Source organism: Petaurus breviceps, unplaced genomic scaffold (assembly GCF_028583685.1).
Source record: "Petaurus breviceps papuanus isolate PSGF00001 unplaced genomic scaffold, PetGlider_PUasm1.0 37, whole genome shotgun sequence".
NCBI lineage: Eukaryota > Metazoa > Chordata > Mammalia > Diprotodontia > Petauridae > Petaurus > Petaurus breviceps.
The window spans coordinates 67,289,479-67,316,661 of record NW_027186296.1 but is presented as its reverse complement, the minus strand read 5'-3'; the positions used below and the strand labels follow the sequence as shown (position 1 = coordinate 67,316,661).

Genomic DNA, 27,183 nt, shown 5'->3' with positions numbered 1-27,183 from the left:
GAAAAGCCAATTTGGGCCTAATTTAAAAATCGTAGATTTAGAACTAGGGAGGACCTTAAAGATCAATTTGTCTAACTCCTTTATTTTACAAATGAGGAAAGTAAGTCCTAGACTAGAGGTTAAATGATGTACCTAGATTCACATGTTATGGTAGAGTCAGGGTTCAAAGTCAGTATGCCAAATTTAGTGCTTTTTATGCTACAACATGCTGCCCCTCTAAAGTAAGGAATGTCAAAACATCACCATCCTTATTTAAGTCTGAACGTGCTTAGAACCTGCAGGGATCATTCAAAGGATCTTAGAATAAAGATAGAAGGTACCTCCAAAGGTCATCTAGTCTGACTTTATCATTCTATAGATGATGTTACCAGGGTATGCAGAATAGGCCAGGGGTTAGGGGAGGAACATATAAGACCAGGATCCAAGTATAGGCTAGGTTGTTCCATCTTCTTTAGAGAAGAATATCGATTTGAAGGTGGGAAAATGGAGCACACAGAAATCAGAGGCATAATAGAAAGAACATTGAATTTGGGGTCAGAAGACCTAGGTTCTGAGTCCTGGGCCTTCTGCTCACTGCCAGTACAACTGGGCATTCACTTAATCTCTCTGGGCCTCAATTATCTGCTCTAGAAAATGTGGCGGTCAGATTTGTTGTTGTTGTTCAGTCATGTCTGACTCTTCATGACCCTATGGACTATAGCACGCCAGGTTCTTCTATCCTCCACTATCTCTCAAAGTCTAAGTTCATGTTCATTGTCTCCATGATACTATCATTCATCTCATCCTCTGCCATCGTTTTTTCCTTTTGCCTTCTATTTTCCCAAGATCAGGGTCTTTTCCAACGAGTCCTGTCTTCTCATTATGGGGTCAAAGTATTTAAGCCTAAGCTTCAGTATTTGACCTTCCAGTGGATATCTTGAAGTAAATTCTTTAAGGATTGACTGATTTTACCTCCTTGTTGTTCAAGGGACTCTCAAAAGTCTTCTCCAGCACCATAATTCAAAAAGATCCATTCTTCAGTGCTTAGCCTTCCTTAAAATCCAACTCTCACAACCATAAATTGCTACCAGAATAGCCTTGACTATGGTTTGTTGGCAAGGTGATGTCTCTGCTTTTTTAGTGCTGTCCAGATTTTCCACAGCTTTCCTTCCAGGGAAAAAGTGTCTTTTAGTTTCATGGCTACAATCACAGGATGCAATGATCTTTGAGCCCAAAAATATAAAATCTGACATTGCTTCCATTTCTTCTCCCTCTATTTGCCAGGAAGTGATGAAACCAATTGCCAAAATCTTGGCGGGGGTTGGGGGTTTATGTTAAGCTTCAAGCCAGCTCCTCTCCTCTTTCATCCTCATCAAGAGGCCTCTGAATTCTTCTTCACTTTCTGCCCAGAGTGGTATTATCTACATATTGAGATTGTCGATATTTATCCTGGCAACCTTAATTCCAGTTTTTGATTCATCCAGCCTGGCATTTTGCATGATGTACTCTACATATAAATTAAATAAATAAGATGACAATATACAGCCTTACTCCTTTTCCAATCTTAAACCAATCAACTGTTCCATTTGGTTCTAACTATTGCTTCTTGGCCTGTATACAGCCTCCTCAGAAGAAAGATAAGATGATCTGTTACTCTCATCTCTTTGAGGACTTGCCACACTTTATTGTGATTCATACATCAAAGGCTTTGGTGCAGTCAATGAAGAAGTAGATGATTTTTTTTTTTTTGTGAAACTCCCTTGCTTTCTCCATAATCCAGTGAATGCTAGCAATTTGGTCTCTAGTTCCTTTGCCTCTTTGAAAACCAGTCTGGTTTTTTGGCAATTCTCAATTCACATATTGCTGAAGTCTAACTTGCAGAAACTTAAGCCTAACCTTGCTGGCATGTGAAATAAGCACAATTGTTAAGTAATTTAAACAGTCCTTCTTTAAGATTAGAATGTAAACTGATCTTTTTCAATACAGATTTCTAAGATTCCATCCAGCTCTAAATCCTAAGAGTAAGTAGTTCTGAGAAGTGGGGCCCCAACAGAAGGAAATAGGGTTCTGAGTTGACAAAGTCAAAGGAACACATCTCTGGGCAAATTGAAGACAGTCTAAGCTTAGCTAAAGCTTAGACTAAACTAATGCCCAGGGTTATGGCTATAAGAAGATTGGAGGAAGCCAAATACAACTTTTGACTCACAGCATTTGCCTGGGGAGAGGTCAAACTGCAGAATCCTACAAACTTCCTTCTCTGGTATTTCTAATAGTCTCCTAAAAAGAGAATTGGGAGATGCATATATTTATAGGCTTTACTATTTCTCCCTACCTCTGCCGTTTTCTTTTTCTCTGTTCCTCAGTCTTCTATGAGGGCAATGTGGTAGAAGTTGGGTTCATGTTGAAGATGCTACATAATGGAATTACTCAGGAGATGGAAAATATTAACATTTCCTTCCCTATTCCCAAAGATCATAAAGAAAGTAAGGTTTCTCCCCTCCCCCAACCCTGCAGTTTAGGGAAGTCTTATTTCCAAATTATGAAACAGAATCAAGTTTAACAACCATGATCTTTGATGTTAGGGAAGATAAGGATGTGGGAAGGGGGAAGGTCAAGAAGGGGTATGTCATGTAATTGCTATGTTTAAGCTACATGGGATTGATTCACTTCCTCCCTCATTTTGTTCTGCTTGATGAGGGAATGTTTCCTAGTGTGTGTATTATGATACAGAATGAAAGTGTTTCATCACATAGAAGGTGGTCTTTCTCCAAAGAGAGAACACACAAAAGAAAAAAGTCATAAAGTCATAAAAACATCTGATCATAAAGGGCCTTAGGCATCATCTATCCTAATTGTCTCATTTTGAACATGGGAACAATGAGGATCATATTCAAGATCACATGACTAAGAAGTAGCAGGAAGAGCAGAATAAATTGAAATAATATTATCAATAACTAGCATCTACATAATTATTTAAGGCTTACAATGTTTTTATAAATATTATTTCATTTGATAATCAAAAACAACCCTGGAAAATCAGAGCTATTATTATGTCCATTTTACAGAAGGGGAAGCTGAGGCACAGAGGTTAATTCACTCTCCCATGGTCATTCAGCTAGTAAGTATCTAAGGTTAAATTTGAACTCTGATCTTCCTAACTGCAAGTCCAGTACTCTATCCACTATACCATACATTTTGCCAGACGCTAGGGACAACCTGGCATTTTCACAGTGCCTCATGGGAGAATCAGTACTTTTTATACACTGTAGGGAGGAGGCAACTGTTTCCCTGGAAACTCTGACTAGTGGCCTGGCCTCAAGGGAATTTACCCAGCCTGCACCAGAGAGTTCATCCAACTTAATCTGGAATGAAATTTTGGTCTATCGGGGGGCATAGTAACTAACCATAGCCCAATTACACAAGCAGCACCCAATTACACACCAGCAGCCTTTCTATTACCTTGAGTCATTTCAAAGATGAGGACAAGCAGGAATTAGCCAGACACCTGCAAACTGTTGGAGTTTACAAAGACAGGTATTTTTTATGTTGCTTCTTTGCCAAGCAGAGGAGCTAATAGTCAACTGTGAATGCTCCCATTGTTTCCTTATTAGTTCAGTTATTCTGTGTTGTATTTGACATTTCATTACACAGCCCCAGTTATCTGTTTCCTAGGAAACAATCGAAAGACACATGAACAGTAGAAAAACAACCCGCACTCACACACTGGCTTCCACTGTGACTGACAATTAACATGAATACAGTAAATGTCAACGGGAGCTAAATATAGTTCACACATAGGGTCCTGGACTGCTGTTTATTGGTATCTGGGTGCTGAGCTATTGTGATACAGGAAAAAATTTCTCTGGGTCTTACAATGCAGCCCCAACCCAAGCTTCAGTTGAATTCTTCCAAGAATGCACTCTGCTAGATCAGAAGCTCCTTGAGGGCAGAACTAGTATATAATCTGAACATTCATACATGCTTATTAAGTAAATGACAAAATGAAAAAAAAAGTCACCAAGTGGACAAGTTTGTAGAACTCAATCAAGTGCTCACTTCTTATTTTCCTCTCTCACTCAGGTACACCCATCACAAGACCCCTGCTTTCATTCACTCAAAAACAAAAGAAAATTGCATCATTGATCCATCATTGAAGTATCATTCAAATCCATAATGAGCCAAAGAATTACACAATATTAGAACAGGGAGGGACCTTACAAACTATTTGGTTCAAACTGCTCATTTTAAAGATTAAAAAAAATATAAAATCCAGAGAGAAGTGATTCCAATTCCATAAGAATTTATCGAGTGCTTTACTATATGTAACACACTGGGCTAGTCACTGGGGATATAAAGGCAAAACAAAAATAATTCCTGCTTATATCACAGGTCGGGGAAGGATGAGATAGAATACTTACAAATATCATTCCATGAAGGATAGTTTGATGGAGGAAAACAAGCAAACATGAATATCTAGGGGAGATCAGGTTTCCTTGTAGGAAGAGATGGTATCTGAGTTGAGTCTTACATGAATCTAAAGAGAAGAGAGATTCTACATATCCAGGAGCAAAAAAAGTTGTAGATGGAATAAGTTCAGGGAGCAAGCCTGTAGACACTGCAAGTTGGGTAATTTGGCTGGACTATATAAAAGGAAGCAATTGGTAACAAGACTGGGCAGCCTGGAGCAAGAGTGTGAAGAGTGTTGAAAGCCAGGCTGAAGAGATTGTACTTGTCCTCGATGCAAAGGAGAGTCATTGAATATTCTTGAGCAGAGGTGTGACATGGTTAGACCTGTTCTTTAAGAAAATTCTTTGAGCTATGAAGACTAGATCTAATAGGGAAGAGACCAGAAGTAGGAAGACCAATTAGAAGTCTATTGCAAGAATTTATATGAAAAGTGATAAGGGACTGACCTATGGTAAGGCCTATGTTAATTCAATAAACATTTATTACATGCCAACTATGTGGCAGGCATCATGCTAAATGTAGGAGAAAGGAAAGAGATGCAAATGGCATTGTAGAGGTGGAATTGAAAAGGTTGGTAATTGCCCAAGGTTATAGACTTAGTTCATAGGATTTGAGAGGAGAGCGGGAAGAAGAAGAGGAAAGTCCAGATGTATGCTCACATCTAGTGTGGTAGACTCCCAGTGTGGAAGTTCCCTCTACCAATGCAGATTGGCAACACCTTTGTGATTAACCCATTGTCTTAGAGACTTGCCTGGGACAGCTAGTAAGTGTCTGAGTTCACACTTGAACTCAGATCTTTCTGACTACAGGCCCAATGTTCAACCTACTTCATCTCCTAGCCATAAACCACAAAGGAGATCAGTTGACTCTTGAAGGAAATTAGAAATTCTAACAGGTGTAGATAAGGAAGGAATCTATTCCAATCCAATCAACATTTTAAACTGCCTTCTATGTATCAGTCATTGTGCTAAATGCTGGGAATGCAGTTAAAAAGATGATTCCTGCCCTCAAGGAGTTTATAATCTACAGGGGGGATACAGCACATGAAAGGAGACAGGAAAGCATTGGGTGGGAAGAGGAGGAATGGAGGTACCTTGAACAGGGGCATCTTGTTCCATGGAGCTGAAACCAGCAGATGAAAACTGGAGTGAACTAAGAGTCCAGTTTCTGCCTTGTATAAAGAAAGACCCTGGAAGAGCTTGGTACACCTCCCTCCAATCAGAGGGGAAAGGAAGCTGATGGTGTCAATCAAGGCTTGAGTTAGCAGCATGGTGATGAGTTTAGAAGTAATGAGGTTGGGGGGGGGGGGGAGAGGGGGTAGGTGGCACAGTGAGTAGAGTCCAACAACCAGCCCTGGAGTCAGGAGGACCTGGGTTCGGATCCGGCCTCAGACACTTGACACAAAAATAAACTAGCCATGTGACCTTGGGCAAATCACTTAACCCCAATTGCTCTACCCTCCCCCCTCCAAAAAGCAAAAAATAAAAAAAAAATTAGAAGTAATGAGCTTATCCTGGGACAGGTATCTTATTCCTTGAGGTTGAAACAAATCAGAGCAGCAGATACAAAATGGAGTGCCTTCCAAGCATGCAGAGTGCCTTTCAGGCATGCAGAATGCCACTGTGGCATTGCAACCTGTGCAAAAGCTTGGAGGTAGTAGATAAATGCCAAGCTTGGTGAATAATATATAATCCATTATGGCAGGAAAGCAGTCTACAGAGGTTGTGTGGAGCCAGACTACAGAGAGCTTTAAATCCCAAGTTGAGGAGTATGTGTTTGATCTTAGAGGCAAGAGAACTCCTGGGGTAGAGGAGTAATGGCCCTTCCATTCCTCTGCAAAGTGCCTAGCATGGCAAGGCAAGGGAATGAACAAACATTCTCTGATGAAGATACAGACAATAAGGAGAAGCTAGTTTATAATTAACTCAAATTTCCAAAATGGAATCCTCCGCACTATAGCTCCCTCCTTTGTTTCTACCATTATACTCCTTTTGAAACATTTGACAGCATTCCCAACCTGCTTGTTTGCAATTTGTTGGTAAGTGTGGCTTTGTGGGTTCTGTTTCCCTCTCACAATGTGTCCTAAGCATCAGTTCCATTACATTTTACAAAATAAGTCCCAAGCAAGAGTTTTAAACTGATAAATAAAACAGAACTGAGATGATCACACATAATGGATGGGGGCTTAGCTAATGTGGCAGTGAGCTCTTTAGAAATAGCTAAATTGATAGATAAATAGAAATGCTTCTCATGAGGGTAACCAGGTAATCATAAGATTTTTTTACATTTCATTTTAACAGCATTATTTCACGGTTAACTTCAACCATGAGAATCAGAAAGCCCTAGAGTTGAGAACAGAAGATGCTAAAGACTGTGATGAATGGGTGGCTGCGATAACTCATGCAAGGTAAGCCACTGAGTATGGAATCCTTCTTTCTGTTCAGTAATGCTCAAACTTTCACTGTTCTTCAACATGAAATTAATTCTTGTCTTTATTATGTTATTCAGAGAAGGAATAGGGTATAGTGCGCAGAAAGGATACTTGTGGTCAAAAAGACCTAAGTTCAAGCCCTGCCTCTGACCACAATACTGATATATAATCACAAATTATATCCTCTTTATTTTTTAGGGAACTATTTAAGACTCAAAGTTAAGGAGGATGCATCAGACGGAAGAAGTTTCCATGTTGAGAGTTGCTCAGAATAATAAAATTAAGTATCTGGATCCACACCCTCCCCCCCCCAAAAAATGAGTTGTTCAACAGAGGTCACCTTGCCTATGAGTTCAGGATCTTTAAGCCATGGGGAGATGTAAAATGAGATTGACCGCATCATTCACATGGTGTCAAGGAAGAACCTTGGACTAGAATTTCAAGAGACTTAGGTTATAGTCCCACATTTTCTATTAATAAACTGTTAATAGTTTGATTCTTTGGGTCTCTGTTTATTCATCTGTAACCAAAAGGGTTGGCCTAGATAACCACCAAAATGACTTCCAACTTATGTTGGACACTTAGGAGATGGGAGCAACTGGGGAATCATAGGACCTATAAACTATCTGTGTCCCAGTGTAGATTCATTGCATTCTTTTTGGCAACAGTAAACAGTTCTTCTGCCAACAGTTACTCCAAGAGGTTTTGAAGTTACTCTGACCATCTTTGAATATATTCCTTTCTAGACTATTAGGTGAACTAAAAGCTTCCTTTTTATACTCTAGAACTTCCCCTTAGTCTCCAGCACATACTTGGGCTCTGTTGTTTTAGAGCCAGCACTGTCATCAGGGGTAGATAAGGAAGGCATCTACTTTGAGATTTCACTGTAACATCTCTGGCTTGAGTTATCCCAAGAAAAAACATACTTGATCTGGGAAGTGGAGTTATCTGTGCTCAAATCATGTGTACTTATAAGTAAAATTTAAAATATTCTCTGTTGCATCCTTCCCTTCCTTCCCATCCCAACCCCACTGCTCATAGGTGATATAGCAGATAGAGAACTGAACTTGAAATCAGGAAGATCTAAGTCCAAAACTGAATAAAGTTACTACTTATAGGAATTAGTAGCTATGTGACACTGGGCAAGTCAGTTAGCCTTCAGTTTCCTCACTCTAAAATGGGAACTATTAATAGCACCTACCTCACAGGATAGCTGCAAGGATTAAATGAGATAGTATATGCAAAGTACCTTGTGAACCTTAAAACATTATATAAACGCTAGCTATAATCACCATCATTATTACTGTCACTATTCAGAAGAGGACACTAGGGGTACATTTTGTGAGTACTGCTCCTCCTCCTAGACAACTATACCAGAACCAGTAGGAGAGAAGACTTGGGGTTGGTGGGAGGATGCTAACCTTGGTCTAAATGTACAAAGAAATATGGCATCCTTCTGAACCTCTCTCTCTTCCATTACAATTTTTTGAGGGAGTTCTCTCTGGCTACTTTCTTCCTCCTCATCATCCTTTGTTGTCTCTGAAGGAAATTTCCAAAGCAATCTGACTTCCTTGGATTTCCTAAAGTCAGTGATTTTCTGTGTATTTGATGTAAATGAGCCCTTATATATGTAAACTATAGTGGTAAGAAGGATTTACAAAGAGACAATCACATTAACAGATGAAGGGAGAGAGCTAGATGGTCAGTCAAAAAACTTTTATTAAGCACCTACTATATACCTATCCCTGTGTTAGGCTCTGAGGCCACAAAGAAAAGCTCTCAAAGAGCTTGCAGTCTAATGGGGGAGAGGGGAGGAATAACATAAAACAATTGTGTATAAACCAGATATATACAATATTAATTGAAATAATCAACAAAGACACTAGAATTAAGAGGGATTTAAAAAGGCTGTTCGTGGAAGGAGGGATTTTAGCTGGGATTTGAAGGAAGCCAGGGAAGTGAAGAGGAAGACACAAGGAGAAAGAGTATTCCAAGCAATGGGAGACAGCAAGAGAAATGCCCAGTCAAGAGATAAAGAGTCTTGTTCAAGAAGCAGCAAGGAGATTAGTGTCATTACAAGGCAGAGGTACAAGAAGACTATAGAAAGTAGGAAGGAGACAGTTTGGATGCCCAAAAGAGAATTTTTATGTTTGATCCTGAAGATGCTAGGGAGTCCTTGGAAGGTATTAAGCAGGGGAGTGACATAGTCAGAACTACACTTTAGGAAGATTAATTTGACAGCTGAAGGGAGAATGGACTGGAATGGGAAGAGACTTAGGAAAGGAGACCAATCAACAAGCTACAACAATAGTCCAGGTCTGAGGTGATGGAGCTTGTATTAGGGTGGCAGCAGTATCTGGTTTTGAAATCAGAAGATCTAGGTTCAGATCTTTCTTCTGAAACATTATATCCATGCAACTTTGGCTCTGACCTCTGGGGTCAAAGGAGATGGGTTCCAATGGGTCCCAACCCCGAAAATAACCTTAGAGAGTAGTAAGTCACCCTTGGGCCTCAATTTTTCCCGTTTTAAAATGAGGATTTAGATTAGATAATCTCTAAGGTGTCCTCCAAATGAGAAGTTAATGAAAGATAGGTTATTTTTAAGGTAATGGCTAACATTTAGACAATCCTTTTTATGGATTACAGAGAGTTTCATAACATTTTTCTCATTTGAGCCTTGTGGCAAGGTGGCTGGCACATAGTAAGTGCTTAACAAGTATGGATTGACTATTTGCTTTAATTGATTGATTGATTGATTATAAGGATTATATCCCCATTTTACAGACTAAGAAAGATACTCAGAGAGGCCAAGGTAATACAATCAATTAAATGGCAAGCAAAATAAGAACCCAGGAATTCTAGAAAGAATTCCAGTGATCTTGCCAGGCTGGAGAGTCCACTGGAAAACTCAGGGAAATACTACTCTGCTATAAGAAATGATGAGTTCAATGATTTTAGAAAGGCATGGATAGATTTGCACAAGATAACAAAGAGCAAAATGAGCAGAACCAAGAGAACATTGTATACAGTAATAGCAATATTGTTTTAAGAACAACTTTGAGCCAATGAGTTATTTTTACTATTATAAATACCCAAATTAACTACAAAGGACATATGTAGGAAGATGCTTTCTGCATACAGAGAAAGAAATGATAAATAGAAGTATGTATAGAATGATTTTATATATATACATTTTTGTGTCTAATAGTAATCATCTCCAGGGTGGGATAGGGGAAGAAAAGAAACTTACATGACAACTTTATTATATATTTAAAAGGAATAGCAAGTTGTACATAATAGATTTGCAGTTTCATGTACAATCATCTTTTTATTATACTATGTCATTGAACTGCTTGTTTTATTCTATAAATTAAGAATAAAATAATTTAAATAGATTTTTAAAAAATAAATAAAATTTTAAAAAGAATAGAAAACTCAAGGGAAAAAGGCTTTGGTGACTTTTGCCTATGTCTGGGAAAGAATTGAAGGAAAAAGAAAGAAGGGGCCTCATTTCTCAATGGTCTATGATGCTTATAGAAAACTCTAGGAAAGAAAACACACAGAGGGGTAATGAGAGAAGAGACTAGAGGCTTCTCAAACAGTCAGAAAGAAAGGACCTCTCTAGAAGACATGAGTGTCCAGTACTGCGGGATCCCTAAGTGAAACAACTCCTGAGTTCTCTCTGACTATGATGAAGTGCCAGCCCACATATAGTCTCTTCCTTCATAAATCCTCATGACTTTAGCAAAGGAATTTTATGACACTCGAGACTGATGATCTTATGAGTACATTATAAATGATGACTTACTACTGGGGAAGAGGGAACAAAAAGTTCAAATGTAATATTTAGAATAAGAGTTCTCATCCTTTTGGGAGTAGTATATTTTGGGATTCCTTTGCTCTATTTGCCCTGTAAATAGGCAAAATTTTGCTATGATTTCATTATAAAGAAACCTTCCTTTTAACAAAATTGTATTTGCCCACAGAAATCATGCTTTGCTTCTCTGATTGTAACTAATTCTCTAATATAAAGAATCTTGAAAAATAAATGCTTTCTTTGGTGCCTTGCCTCAAAAAAAAGCCTTTAAAGTGGGGGAAATGTGCATTTTTTTAAATTAAATACTAAAGAAAACTAGAGTTCTTTTGTCCTGTCATCATATGGCAATGACCCTTCAACTCCCTTCCCTTCCTCAAACACATCAACCACCTAACAAGACTTAACCTAAATTCCTAAGCTCTCTGCCAGAATAAAGCTACATCTTCAAAAGATCCAGCAACTGGGAATTAGAATAGGCTAGGAGGACTGTCAGAAGGGAAAAGAAGTAAGGCTTTCTCTCCTAGATTCAAAAGACTTCCTTTGCTTGCCAGTTCTCTAGAGAACCTTTCAATGAATCAATCAATCAATCACCAAGCAGTTTTTAAGTACCTGGTTTATGCCAAGCATTGATCTGTGCACAATGGAACAAATATGGTCCCTGTCCTGAAGGAATTTATATTCTGCTAAGGGAATAGAAAAGGTTTGAAGAGTGGTGTCCAGGAAAGGGAACTGTGGCTTAAGCAGTCACCAGAATTGTAAGTGGAACATAGGCCAGCAGATTGTCCTGGCCTTTCTAACAAGACAAAGATGATCAAGATGATCATAAGTAGCATTTACATAAGGCTTTAAAGCTTGTGAAATACTTTATAACTCTTATCTAATTTAATCTTCACAACAGTCCTGGAAGGTAAATTCCATTATTATCCCCATTTTATAGAAGAAGAAACTGAGGCATTTAGAAATTGTGAATTGCCCCAGGCCACACAGCTAATAAATGCCTGAGGTGGATTTGAACTCTGGTCTATGCTAACTTGATGTCCAGTGCTCTATCTATTTCACTACCTGGCTGCTTCTAGTGGTTATATTGATTGGATTATTAAAAGGAAGAAAAGAGGAGGCAGGGGAAGGTTTCTGTGCAGGATGGTCGATATCAAGAGCCCAGTGCTAACCAGGCAGGCCCTGGTGTCCTGGTGGTTGTCTGGATAGTGCAGAGGAGGCTGGGACCAGCCAAATATAGAGGGCTGAGGTAAAGCTCTGCTCGTTCCCTTGTAGCGGCAACCACACTGGCATACCCAGGATGGCTGCTAGCACAGGTTTTTAGATCTGCTTTACTAGGAAAAATAGCTATTGAAGGGGTCAACAATCTTTTTAAATTATATTTCACTAGTTCAGGGGGAAAGTCAGCACCCTAAACTTCAGAGAAAATACAAACAGAGAAATCAAGACCAATAGATAGGGCTCTGACTGCCTGAATCAAGTATACACTTTACATACATCCCTAGATTGAAAGAGACTTTACATCTGAGCAGTCGGGGAGCTCTGAACATATGGCCACTCAGAATCTTGACCAGGGAATCACAAGATCCTTCTCATAAGCAAGCTCCCAAAGCAAAATACCAAATCAGAGTAGATACATACTTCTCAGAGCCAGAAGGCATTACAATCCTCAATGACTCAGTGCCTAATTAGAAATTAGCAAAAGGTGCAAAAGTCTTCCTACAATCAAGCCTCCCCTAAGCAAACCTCCCTTAAGGGGCTCCACACGAAGCCTATTGATGGTCCAGGAAGATCTTATATCCCATTCATATTACATCCCTCTAATCCCAGGCAGGGAATTTTTTCCCAAGGGAAAAAAATCAAACCAAATATATTAATTGGGCTGGGGTGGGAGAAAGGGGGGAATAGGAAGCAAAGTCTCTGGAGGTCTAGATTAGAGGACAAGGCATCACTGTCCATGAAGAGGGAACAAGATTGATGATGACAAGATACACTGTGCTGGCAAGGCTGTGATATTCTTGGAATTTGGATGAAAATTATTTGGATGTCCCATGGAGTTTATTACGTAGGGTTTGGGCCTTTCTAACTGATAAAGAATAAAAGTGAATTCTTTTTGCTAAGTTGTAAAATTGTCAGTATTTCTATAATACCTCCTAGAAGATCATTGAAGATACTCTGGTCAGAATCATTTACCAAAGGACTGGAAGTGTGGCTTACTTGCCACACAGTTATCCTTTTTGGAAGTAGGGAGGAAGACTAGCTTCCTACAAAATCAAGGGAAGGCCTCCCAGATTCACCTCAGACTCATATGACCAGCATAATGTGAAGTCCTTGAAGGGAGGGGCTATGTTTTATTTTGTCTTTATAGCTCTTGATGCCTAAGTAGTACTTTGTACTTAGCAGGTATTTAATAAAGTAATACATCAATAGGTATTTATTAAGATCTATGAGGGGTGGCTAGATGGCACAGTGAATAGAGCACTGGCCCTGGAGTCAGGAGGACCTGACTTCAAATCCAGCCTCAGACACTTAACACTTACCAGCCGTGGGACTTTGGGCAAGTCACTTAACCCCAATTGCCCTGCCTTCCCCTCTCCAAATAAGCAAAAAAAAAACAAAAAAAGATCTATGTACCAGGCATATACAAAGACAAAAACAAAATATTTCAAATTCTGAGTTCAAATCTAGCCAAGGGCACTTATTACTTGTCTGACTCTAGATGACTCATTTAACCACTGTCTGACTCAGTTTCCTCATCTGTAAAATGGGAATAATAAGAGCACCCACCTCCCAGGGTTGCTGTAAGGATCAAATGAGATAATATTTGTAAAGCACTTTGCACATCTTAAAGAGCTCTATAAATGCTAGCTAAGCAAAGAAACAGTCCCTAACCCCAAGAAGCTTACATTCAAACCAGGGGGTGCTCATGTATAGTTATATACAAAACACTTTTTATAATTATATACAAAAAAGGCAGATACAAAGTAACCTGAAGAGGAGAGGAGAAGGGGGATGGGTAACACCTGGGGAGACTATGCAAAAGCTAACACCTGAACTGAATCTCAAAGGAAATTGGGTGTTTCAAAAAGGGTAGGATGAGGAGGGAAAGCATTCCAGGCAGAGATAAGGAATGCAGTTTTATGTGTGATTGTTAAATTAATAAATGAATAATATGTGATGTCATGTGATCTAGGGCAAGTTAGTCCCCCTCCCTGGTCCTCAGTTTCTTCATCTCTAAAATGAGGGATTCTGGGGACTCTTCAGTTCTCTGATTCTTTGTTAGAAATAGAAATGATCTTCCTTACAGGTAACATAGGACTTTAGGATCTAGAACTGGAATTCGATTCCAAATTTATTAATTAAATACAGTACAAAGCCCTGGAAAGGTCCTTAGAAATTTATAGCATTCAACACCTTCTTTTTACACAGGAAGAAATCAAGAGCCCAGTTATTTCTCCAAAATAACAGAGTTAGGACTAAAATTCAGGCCTCCTGGCTCCTAGTCAAGTATGCCACTCACTAGGCCACAGTTCCTCTCCTATGGCTGTGGGAAGGGTGCCAGAGGGAAGAGAAATGGAAGAACCCCCATAAGATATCTGGAACAAAGACAATTATTATGTGCATGAAAAAGAATAGAAAGAAGGGGTTGTTTGTACTGTAAAAGTAGCTCTCAAGTGTAATGAAAAACTCCAATCCCAAATCAATACAGAAGTCATAAAACTACTGTCTGTAGCTCATGTGGCCTGGAGCCTTGAGCGACACATTTGCAAACTAACTCTCTTGGGTCCTCTTAATTTACAGCTATGAATACATGCCCAGGAATAGCTCTATGCACATTATTCAGCTTTAGAATTCCTTTTTTTTTTTTATTTTACTGATGCCTCTTGTTTCTACAGCATAGCTACTTTCCAATAAAATTCCCCACTTTGAAGTCAAGCCTATAAAAAAAGCAGTTAAATAAAAACAGCTGATTGCGTTAGCCTGTGTGTGCCATATTCCATTTCTATAGTCCCCCACTTTTCTACCAAAAGGAAATACAGCCTTAGAGTTTCAATTTTTTCCCCTTTGAATTCCCAGGGACCAAAGGCTATCTAAAGAAATAAAACAAAACCATAATGAAAATTAATTATATTGACAAATAAGATCTTTATCCAAATAAATCAACTGTTATATAGGATAAGTAATTTCTGATTGATGCCTTCAAATGAATAACTATAGGCTTACATGCAAAATGAGGTGCAAAATTCATTAGCAACCCACTGTCAGTCCTGCTGAGCCTTTCTCTGCTACCTTCAGCAGCTAAGTAATCTCTCAAGTGCCACAGAAGGTAACAAAGGGAGGCTATTGCATCTTTAAGTGCCAAAGTTATAGAAAAATAAATTGTCGGTGCCGGAAGGGACCTCAGAAATAATTCATCCAGTTCAACTCCATTTTACAGGCAAGGAAATTGAGTCCCAGAGAGGTAATAAATGACTTTGCCCAAGCTGGGTAGAGCCTGGACTTGAGCCCAGCTCTTCAGATACCATTCTTCCCATTCCACATTTCCTCCCTTGTACCCACCTCAAGATCTAACTTCGGTGTACCCACACAGACTCCTCCTTTTTCAAGAGGCCACAAGATGAGAACCAATAAGAAAGGTCTTTCTTAGTTACACCTGGGCTAGGAAAGTATGAGAGACACCCAAGAGCAAACTAACCAATCATTAAATGGTAGGGAGAGCCTGTGTAGAAGCCTATTGCTGTGATGCCAATGACAATAATAGAGACAGAGCACTGGTGGTTTACCTAGGCACTGGAAAGAACACAAAAATCTGGTACCCATGTGGTTGAATGGTCCTTCATCGAGCATTTTCAGTATTCATTGGGAAGGCAATCTCTAAATGAAAGTGCCTCTGAGGTCATCTATGAGATTCCCATTATTATTCGTGTCTTGACAGCACACTTTAAGAAGGGAGTTAACAAGTAACCTCTGTGTCAGATGATTCTGGGCTGCTTGTCCAATACAAGCCATACAGATACCGAGGCTCCTTAAGAGTCTACCCAATATGGCCAACTTTTAATAAACTTTGCTTTTCTTTCGCTGAAATAAGGCTTGAGTCAAATTCATTCAGCAGGACCTGGTGTGTTGGTATTTTGGGGTCTCATGCACCCCTAACCCTACACCCCAGCACCCTTAACCTCTTCATTCAAAGGAAGAACACTGGGACTGTAAGCGTGCCTGAAACCTTGTTATAGAAGAAATAGCTGAAGGAACTGGGGGTATTTAGATTGGAGAAGAAAATGTTTGGGGACTTTATAGGCATCTTTTGATTATTTGAAGGGCATCATATGAAATAAGGATTAAATTTATTCTATGTAGCCCAAAAGGGAAGACAGAGCTAATATTTGGAAATCATGATGATGGAAAGTTTGGCTTAATATAAGGAATTACTTCTTTACAATTACAGCTGAAAATGGAATCAAGCAACAAGTATTTATTAAGCACCTAGGATCTTAGATCAAGAGCCAAAAGGAACTTTATAGGTCGTCTAATCTAACCCCTCATTTTACAGATGAGGAAACTGAGTCCCAAGATTAAATGACTCTTCTACAGGTTTTATAGGCAGGCAATATCAGCAAATATGAACCCTGGTCCTCTGACTCCATTGCCAGAGTTTTTTTCTACTATGTTACCTATGTGCTCATCACTGTTACAGGCTGGATTTTGAATAAATATAAAAGTAAGATAGACCCTGACCTTAAACAGTTTACATTATACTGGACTGTTACAAGTTCACATATAAGCAACTACAAGTTACATACAAAATAAATACAATGTGGAGGGACACTAACAATTTCTGCAGGAGATGATGAATTCCCTGTAACTGGGGCTATTTAAGCAGAGACTGGATGATTTCTGTGTCCAATGTTGGAGAAGGCACTCATGCTTTGGGGAGGGATTCTTCTCAATGGCCTTCCCACTCTTGGATTTTGTGACCAAAAAAATTGAATTTGGTGATTGTTTTTCTTTCAGGGTGACAGCCCTTTAGTAGTGAAATACTGTTCTTTCTGAACAGCAAGGAAGAACAATGATCAAGTTAATTCAGGTTACAATTCAAGTTAATTGTTTATTTGTTTAACTAATAGGCTATGCCTTCATTACAATCCATTAGTGGTCATTAATAAATGAAATAAAACTACATTTTAATTTTACACCAAGAAACCAAGCCCAGACTGTAGTTTCTTATACATAACACCTTTGGTCAAGGCTTAAAGCATCATTTAAAGCAATTAGCTATTAGCATTGGAAATTACTAATAAATAGAAAGAAAAGACATGAATTTCCTAATTGTTATTTCCTGCTCTGAGCAGATGCTGTTTGCCTTTTAAAATTTATTTACAGAAGGAAAGAATTCATCCACACATATACATGCTCAGACACTAATTTTTTTCACCAGGAAAAAAAATATGTGCTTTCAGAAAAGATACTGTCATTTTAATATTTTGAAACAATTAGCATATGTGCCATTGGGATAATAAAATTTCAGAGCTGGAAGGGGCCTTAGAGATCATTTAGTTCAATCTTCTCATTTTACAGAAAGCAAAACTGACATCCAAATAGTTAGATCACTTGTCTAGGATTACATACAGTTAGGGATTATAACCCATGTTTCCTGACCCTTGGGGCAGTGAGTTTTCCACTACATTGTTATTCCTTTACAAGTAAAAATGTATAACCTATATAGCCCAGTCTCTCAAGCTTTAGGTGTACATGAGCTGAGTCTGACCTTGAGGACCGTCTCCCTAAACAACTCTTTCCTCATATGAATCCCACCCAGAATTGACATTGAGGAAACTGCAATATATAGTTTCGACTATCATTCATATCTAGGTCTCCACATCTGTGGCTAAGGATCCCTAGCTCCTTTAGAATACTTAAGGTAATAATGAATTAATTGAAAAGAGGATAAATTTTAGTTCTCAACATGGAAAAAAAGGACTCATAGTCACCAATAAATAATCAACACAGTTCCCTTCCCTCACTGGGGAAAGGAACAAGCATTAAAGCGGCACTTGCTACAAGTCAGACACTATGCTAAGACCTTTTACAAATATTATATCATTTGATCCTAATACCAACTTGCAGAATAGAAGCAATTACTAATCCCATTTTACAGATGAGAAAACTGAGGCAACCAGAGGTTAAGTGATTTGCCCAGGGTCACATAGCTAGTAAATGTCTGAGGCTAGATTTCAATTGAGACTCCAGACCTATCCATTGCACCACTGGCTGACTCTGGAGAGTCTCTCCTTTGTCAAGGTCTCTAGAGTTCCTCAGATTCATAGCACTCCCCAGGGATTTGGAATCTCCTGAGAGGGGAAATACATCTGGAGTTGCTTTAATATTCCACTTTCATCCCTAGAAAACCATATAAGCTTTGGTACTTTGCAGATTTGGACTCCTCTGTCCCCAACTGGAAGGAAAATTATTTTGGTGTTGCTACAAAAGAAATCCCTTCCCCATCATATCTGCAATTAACTCATAGAAATAGTAGAATGTAAAGTCTAAGTATTTTACACTTATATGTAGTGGTTTTAGTCCCTCCCAGATCTGGGGGACACATGCATTATAATCTTCTTTCTCCTTTGCTCTCAAGAATACTGTATCCAAGAACTCCTAACCCTATTGGGGTTGTTAGCAAGGCCTTCTAAAGGCTAGACCTATGTAGGAACTCCTCTTTCTCTCGCTAAAAGACTAGATTGTGGATTAATACTTCTGGGGAGAATGAGGCCCAGTAGGAAAAAAAAGCCTAGCAAGTCTGTTGACTCCTTTTTATAGGCCCCACACAAAGAAGAAGCTCCTCTGAGAACAGTTCATCCAACAATTCACTACCAGTCAATGAGAAACCTTCATGGGAGCAAAGTGATATGTACACAGCTTCCATTGGAAAATGCCATCAAAGTCCCAGAGGAAACTCATCACCTGAAAATTACAGAAATTCCCTGATCAACCCCCAAGAGATGGCATAGTCGTCATAAATCTGCATGTATGGGGGTTGGAGCAAGAGGAGAGGTTAATTTTGAAAGTAAACTTTGTCTAACATTCAGCAGCATTGCCTTTGCAAATAACGAAAAGGTATTTTGGTAGGAAACTGAGGAAGGATTGAGGGAAAGGACTCTTTGTTAGCCTAATTTTCAGTAACAAAAATAAAATGCTCCTTTTTCATAAAATAGTATTTTATAATAAGTGTACTAGTATCTGTCGAACAACTTTTTTAAAAAATATCACTTTGGATTTTCTTTCTGGATCAAATTTTTTTAATCTATGTCATACTCACTTCTACCTCAGCCTTTACTCATACCTTACACAACAAACTCTCCTGCTCTCCTCTCTGCCTTATTCATTCTTTAAGGAGCCTTGTTATGCCTCCTCCAAAAAAGTCTCCCCTGTCAACAACAGTCCATACTTGATGCTGCCCTTCTCTAACTGATTTTGTATTTATTGTCTATACCTCATAACCTTGTTGTCCTGAGTTCTGTTCTCTAACTGTTTATACCGAACAATGTGATGCGTTATTCAATTTTATCTTGTTTACTAATTATTTAGTAGGGGGCATGTCTTGTCTTTCCAACTAATGTATAAGTTTCTTTTAAGTAGGATCTGGGTCTTAAATTTTTTGTAGTTCCATCCTTCTACCTAACACAGTGCTGCAGGCACAGGTTGCATTTCATAAATATTCAAGATTAATTGGTAATACCTTCTCATAATAAAAGCATGCTTGCATTTATCCAGAGAAGTGCTAGCTCCTCTGAATCAGAAGTTCTTCATCTTTTTTGTGAGTCATGGGTCCCTTTGGCAGCCTAGCATGGATACTTTATTGGAATAATATTTTAAATGCATAACACAAAATACATAGAATTACAAAGGAAACCAGTTATATTGAAATATAGTTTTCAAAAATATTTTTAAAAGATAAGTTCTTAGACCCTGAAATAATAGCCCCTGCTTGAGAGAGTCTGACTGTAAGCTCTTTCAAGCTAAGAATCATGTTTTATTCAGCTTTGTATGTCTCTCAGTACCAAGTAGAAGGCTCCATGGCATGTACTCCAAAAATGTTCATTGAATTGAATTTTATTGTTTAATCGAATATGTAGTATAGTGGAAAGATCACTAGCCTGGAGTTAGAGAATCTGGTTCAAACTCTACCTCTGGAATTTATTATCTATGTTACCTGGGGGAGCCAATTGACCTCCTTGGTACTGTTTTCTCATCTATAAAATGAGGGGATTAGACTAGTTGACCTTCTAAGACCAGATTTATAATTACATGAAAGAGAGAAGATTCCTTTCTGAGAACCAAGTAATCATAGAATTGGACTATTCTAGAGGTCATTCTAGATGTCATTAAGAGCTTCTCCTTAGAAAATCTAGTTGCTACCCCTCATTCAGACATACTAAAGTGAAATACTATAATGTAGAGAAAGCTTGGAACCAGTCATCTTTGCACTATGTGGGGTTAGACTTGTTCCTCTTGGCCCCAGAGGGCAGATCCAAGGAGCAATAGGTGTACATCACAGAGAGATATATTTTAGTTCAATGTCAGGAAGAAAAAACTCATAATTAGCACTACTTAAAAATGGGATTGAAGGTCTGAACTTGTCTCAACTTGATCAAAACTGTTTAGTAGCTCCCTACTACCTCTAGGATAAAATATAAACTTCTTAGCCTTACATCTAGGGCCCTCTGCAATATGACTGTAACCATTGTTTCCAATCTTATTGCACATTGCCCCCTTTCATACACTGTTTATTACAGCCAAAGTGAACCAAAGAACTACTTTGTAAATTCAACATTCTATCTCCCACCTAGGCACATTTGCCTGAATCATACCCCATGACTGAAATGCATTCCTGCTTCATCTCTAATTCACAGATTTCTCTTTTCTTTTAAAGTTCAAATGAAGGACCTTGTCTTTCCCTGGTCCTACAGTTGTTGATGCTGTCACCTTCCTTCAATTACTTTTCATTTACTTATTTGTATGTATGCTATATATCCCACCCATATACAATTCTAGTAGAATGTAATCTCCTTGTAGGCAAGAATTTTTCCATTTTTTTTTTTTATCTTCCCAACCCCAGGATCAAGAAATAGAGCCTTACACACACAACAAGCTTAACAAATGTTTGTTGAAATGAGGCATTTAAACTAAATTATCTCAGAGGTCTATTCTCTCTCTAATAATTTTATGTCTAATTTCATTAGTCAGGCATTCAAGAATCTCAATAATCTAGCTCCTTTTTGCCTACCCAACCTTATTCACAACTTCCCCCCAACATGGATCCTTCATCCAGGATATTTTCATTACTGACTTTTGAACATACCATGGTCAATAATACCCTCCTACATATCTTTGCTTATACTGTTTCCCTTGTTTACAATAAAATGTCTTAGTCAATTGTACAATTTCTACCCACCCATCATGGTCCAGCCTAAGTCCCACTTCTGTGAAACTTTCTTTGACTATTCCAACTCTCATCTTCTACCTCTCAGATCTCCTATACTTGTAGTTTATACAATAAAATTAACTTTTAGTTATATGCTGTCTTTGTCCCTTAATTTTGTTCATGTTAGTCTAATCTCTTCAGTTTGTTTGCATCTGTTATGGTGCACAGAACAGTGCTGGACACAAGAAAGTATTCAAAAATTCTCAGCTGCTGATTGATTGTCATTTGGCTAAGGGGAAAACGAGAGGGTCATGGAAAGCATAGGCAGCATTGTTTTGTTGTTGTTGTTGTTGTTGAAGTGGAGACATATTTGAAATGTTCGTGTCTCTGCATAGTTACAGGAACCTGGCCACAGAGCATGAAGCTTTAATGCAGAAGTATCTCCATTTACTTCAAATTGTGGAAACAGAGAAAACAGTTGCCAAACAGCTGCGACAACAAATCGAAGATGGGGAGATTGAGATTGAACGGCTGAAATCAGAGGTAACCACATCCAGCATGCCATTCTAATCATTATCAATTCAAAGAATGATCTGGCTTTATTTCGTCTTTGACTTAATTTATTTTCATGGCCATACAAATCATTGAAATGCATAGGTAATCTCTTATTTTCATGGCCATACAAATCATTGAAATGCATAGGTAATCTCTAATCCATCTTTTTCAACCCCCAGCAAAACTTAAACCAGAGCTTCTGATAATCTAATATATTTTGGCTTGGGATTCTAGGTACTTTTTTTCCCATTCCTTTCCTGAACTAAATCTCTGGTGAATATGAAAATGAAAAGCTAAATGCCCCAAATTCAGAAATCAGGAGAACTAAGGGAACTCAAGAGCCCTCATAAGCTTCGAACCAAATGGTTTAGAAATGAATAATATTAAAATGACTCTTTGAACAGGGATAGGTGGGAGCGGTGAGTCTCACCATAGAAAATGAAAGAGAGTCATCTGGAATTCTCAGTAAAAAAAATTTATAAAGTCACCAAATATTCATTAGATTTGCTAGGAGTGAGAGAGGGGAAAGGGAAATGGATTGAGAGAATAATGGATAGGAAGAACGGAAGAGAATGGAGTGATAGGGGAATAAACATGTGTAAAATAAATATGCCAGATGATCATTCAAAAGAATATATGGTTAGCTTATTATATTTTATATGTTTGCTGCTGATCAGTCATTTCTGTCATGTCCAACTCTTTGTGACCCCATACGGAGTTTTCTTGGCAAAGATATTAGAGTGGTTTGCCATTTCCTTCTCCAGCTCATTTTACAGATGAGGAAACATTTTATGCTATCCAGCCTTTAGTAGAATAATATTAGCTTATAATTGCACAGTGTTTTATAGTTGCAAGGTACTTTACATACTTTTTCATTGGATCACATCTCATTCAGAGTGTTAAAATTACAGCTGAAAGGCAGTGAGTCATAGTAGAGATAAAGAGTCTGCCTTGGAATAATGAAAATCTGGACTCAACTTTTGCTTATGCCACATGTTGACTATGTGATGCTGGGCAAGTCGCATAATACTCCCTAATCCTCTAAGCAACAAAGAGAGCATATTGGTAAAAGAAGTCTCTTTATTGGAGGTTTTCTTTCCTAATGAAATTACAGGCTTGGTCTTCAATATTTTAGTACTCAATTTCACAGCTAGATAATTTCATATAACATGGTGGAAAGAGAAAATTGGACTTCATTTCAAATCCTGTGTCAGAAACTTTCTAGCCATGTGACACTGGGAAAATCATTTAACTTTTCTCTATTCCTCAGTTTCCTAATATTTGAAATGATTCAATGGCTTCTAAGTTCCTTTATAGGTCAAAATCTATAATCTTATGGTCCTATGAAGGCCTGTGCTTGGCTACTAGCTATCCTAGAACTTGGTGGATATTTTATCTCACCTGTCTGAGCTTCAGTTTCCTGACAACAGAGATTGCATTTGTAACCCCAAGAGCTTAGTACAGTTCTTAGTACATAATACTAAATGCTTTTTGATTCATTCATTCATCTGTAAAATGAGGCTAAAATATTTTTACTGCTAACTTATAGTTTTCTTTTGAATATAGAATAAGATATATGACAAAGTCCTCTGTAAATTGTAAAGTATTATAAATTGTTGGCTATTTTAATTTTAATTTTTTCATGGTTTCTAGGGTTTTTTTAATGACTTGATCATTTATGGTTTCCATTTTCCACTTTCATGGTCCTTTTTTAAACATCCTGATGTCTTGTCGTCTCAAACACTAAGTGAACAAATGAGAGAAAATATCCAAAGAAGCATCTCCTCCTGATGGCTAGACTTCTTTTTTAGCCCTGGAGAGGTGATTTGCCCAAGGTCACACACAAATGTGGCAGAATCAGGCCTCACATGTAGGTTTTCTGTCTCTATGTCTAGTCTTGTTCCCCCTACAACACATTGATTCTGGTGATTCTCTTAAACAATGCTTTAAATGGCTAATTACATCCCCAAAGATAAAGCAAAAAATCTTGAGACCAGCTTCTCATTATGATGTTTATCTCCAGCCAAAGTAGCTAGGCTTCAGGCAACAGAGGTGAGTAGGGTAACTGCTTAGCTCCATCAGTTCTCAGAGAACACGCTACTGGAAGCTGAAAATTGCTAAATCAAATGGAAAGAGACAAATGAGCAGATGCCATTCAGAATCCATACACTTTGTGTAGTATTCAGGGTTGAATATAGCCTGCTTAAAAATAGGAGACTGTTTAATGAAGAGCAGTCTTCCAGCTGTGTGGGCTCAGCATGCTATACATAGCTCCCTTTATTTTAAGGATCTTCTCAGTAGCCCGTTATCTCCAATAGCTTAGCCTTTTCTCTCTAAGAAAAAAAAATTGGACCAAATTTGGTAGGTGTGGGAAATGGCATTGAACTTAAAGATATAGAGATAACTTTGTTCAGGAAGGTCTCAATGGTAACAGATTAATATTTCTCAAGTTATCAAAATGAAGAAATTGTATGTAGAATTATGTAATGAATTGTAAAAGAGATCAATGAGAAGACTGAGGCCCATACAGGGCCAAAGAGTATACTCACTAGCCAATTAATGACAATGCTGGGACTGGAACCCATTCTCCTGACTGTCCAATGATCTTTTCTCTATATGAACCTCAGTTTCAGTTTCATAATTGATGTCTCTGTGTTTAAAAAAAAGAGAGAGCATATACCTCTCTAATTGGTCAAGCATATGCCTCTCAATTGGTCCTAATTTGTTAAGCCACTCTTTTTTGGAGGAGGGAAGGCAAGGCAATTGGAGTTAAGTGACTTGTCCAAGGTCACAGAGCTAACAAGTGTGTCAAGTATTTGAGGTCAGACTTGAACTCAGTTCCTCCTGACTCCAGGGCCAGTGCTCTATTCACTGTACAACCTAACTGCCCCAATTTAGCCACTTATACTATCTATCTATATGTCAAGGTATTCCTTGGCTTTAAAATGACTACATTATAATAGCTAACATTTATATCATACTTTAATGTTTGCAAAGAACTTTAAACATAATATCTAATTTGATCCACATAACAACTCCATGAAGTAGAAACTATTATTATCTCCATTTTACAGAGAAGGAAACTAAGACAATTAAAAGTAAATTACTTTCCCAGGGTCACACAGTATCTGAGGTAGGATTTGAACTCATATCTCCTGACTCCAAGCCTAATACCCTATATACTAAATTAATAGATTCCCTATCAGTGGTCATTGCTCCACCTCTTCTCATCTTTCTGCTAGATGAGTTAAAGATTGCCAACTAGCATTCAGATTGGTGAAGAATAGGACCAAAATGAGCACAGTTCAATTGAACAAGTTAAATTTGATTTGACAAACAAATATTAAGAGCCTACTATGTGCAGTCCATTACACTGATCTCTGAGGATACAAAGATCAAGGTGAAATCATACCTGAAAGAGCTTATAACCATTTTGAACAGTAAGGTCATTAGATCATAGGACCATAGATTCAGAACTAGAAAGAACTTTAAAGAGCACCCCACCTTACTTTTATGAATATGGAAACTGAGACCCAGAGAGGTTAAGTGACTTTCCTAGGATCATACAAGCAATAAAAGCATGATAAGGAAAAAGACATATAGATGTAAATCACAACAATATGAGTTAGTGGTCAAACAAAGTGGTCTGATGAATTCAAGGAAAGGATGTTTCTAGCCAGGAGCAAGGGAAAATAGCAGGGAAAATTGAATGGAGGAAGCAAATCCTGATCCAGTCCTTGAAGAGAAGAATGTTGATGGGTAGGTATTTAGGGGAAGAAGAGTTCTTTCCAAACTCATGGGATGATATGGACAAAGATATGGGGACAGATAAAAAGGCAAAATGATATCAAGTAATAGTGGATTGTCTTGGTTAGCTGGAGTTCAAGTTCATTTTTCTCGAGGAGAAAACAAATTTTACAAACACAGACAACTATCACTGCAAAAAAAGTATTATAAAGTATGGGAATAAGAACATAGATGAAGCCATTAGATTTGAGATCTCTAATGACTAGCTATTCCAAATGGCAGAATTGGAAGTCATCATTGAAAACAAGGGAAGAGGATGCAGTAGAGAAAAAAAGATAAAGAAAGAATTTGCACACCACACTCCAAAACTGAGACAAAGATTAAATGACCTCTTAGGATCACACACCTAAGGATCACACTAAGTATATAACTTAGAATTATGATCAGTGGTATGTGAGTAGATGTTTAACAACCAGCTTGGGGTGGGGAGAGCAATGTATGCATGACAGGTTTTTAAGTTTAATCTATATTATATACATTTTCTCCTTTACTTTCTTAAATCTAGACAGTCAACAAAATAATACATCAAGCCCCAATTTATAGCATTTGCCAATTTTTGACATATAAAGGTTCACACTGACAATTTAACAACCAGCTCTCAGAAGCCAGTTAGAATTGGCTCCAGTATACCCCTGATTATGAACTTAGGTCCTCCTGTCTAATGCTCTATTCAGTACATCACCTAGCTGCCAGCTTGACAAAGGTTCTTTTTCTGATTAGAGAAATTCTCTGTCCTATATGCTCATACTGAACAATTCAAGTCATTCCCTATTGTTGTAGAAGTTAATGAGTCCTTTGACCCTCTGATACATATCTTCATGTTCAAGTCAGCAAGGAATATTCTGAAGCACCATTTCTATATCAGGTGATCTCTAAGATCACTTCCAGTTCAAAACCATAGAGGTGGGATTATAGCCTGGTGCCATATATACTTTCCTTCTGATAACTCAGTTTAATGTTGCAAGGCTGAAATAACAAGCAAAAATAGTCATGAAGCCTTTTAGGGAAGTTAAGGTCTGAAGATTGGCTTAAATTCAGATAGGATGGAGAAAAACTGATGAGAGAGGATTTTAAAATGAAGACTAGTATTAACCACATAATAGAGGAAGGGATCAAAAAGGCAGGTGAGAAACTGACAACATGGTTGGTTCAGATAATGAAAGAATAGGTAGCAGGCAGTTAAATTAAATGCTTTTTCATGGAACAGACTATTTGCAGAAACAACATGAAATGAGGTGCTCTTTAAGCAAGAGAATTTCCAAGGATCCAGGTAAAAAAACAAACTCTTTAAAGGTTATTCATAGTCTCTAGAGCAGATCAAATTCATAGCCTAACATTTTCTCAAGACAAGGTATCCTCAAGTATACCTATCCTAATGGGGAAACACTTTCATATTAATCTCTTGCATTAAGAACTGCATATTAATATGGAAGATGCACTTCCAGACAAAAAGTAATTCTACAACTCATTTTCAAAGGCTTATGAAATTTTCAAGTCTAACTTTAAATTAGGTCTGACAAAATATAACAAGTAGCAGATGACCAGAAACTGGGAAGCAGAAAATAAGATGAATTGAATCAGACACTGGCAACCTGTGGCTGTCTTTAGCAAAGGTGTTAACTTTCCATGAAATATTGAAGTAATAAATTGGCATGGGTATCACACACACACACACACACACACACACACACACACACACACACACAC

The 27,183-nt window shown here is 38.1% G+C and overlaps 1 protein-coding gene across 1 annotated transcript in view; it reads left to right on the top strand.

The window, feature by feature from the left end:
* RASGRF1 (Ras protein specific guanine nucleotide releasing factor 1) overlaps nt 1–27,183 on the top strand; it is a 220,297-nt gene that overhangs the window by 61,227 nt on the left and 131,887 nt on the right. The window contains exons 2-3 of the mRNA XM_069098666.1: nt 6,747–6,853; nt 21,510–21,657. Of these exons, the coding sequence (XP_068954767.1) occupies nt 6,747–6,853; nt 21,510–21,657 (255 nt within the window). The remainder of the gene's footprint in view (nt 1–6,746; nt 6,854–21,509; nt 21,658–27,183) is intronic.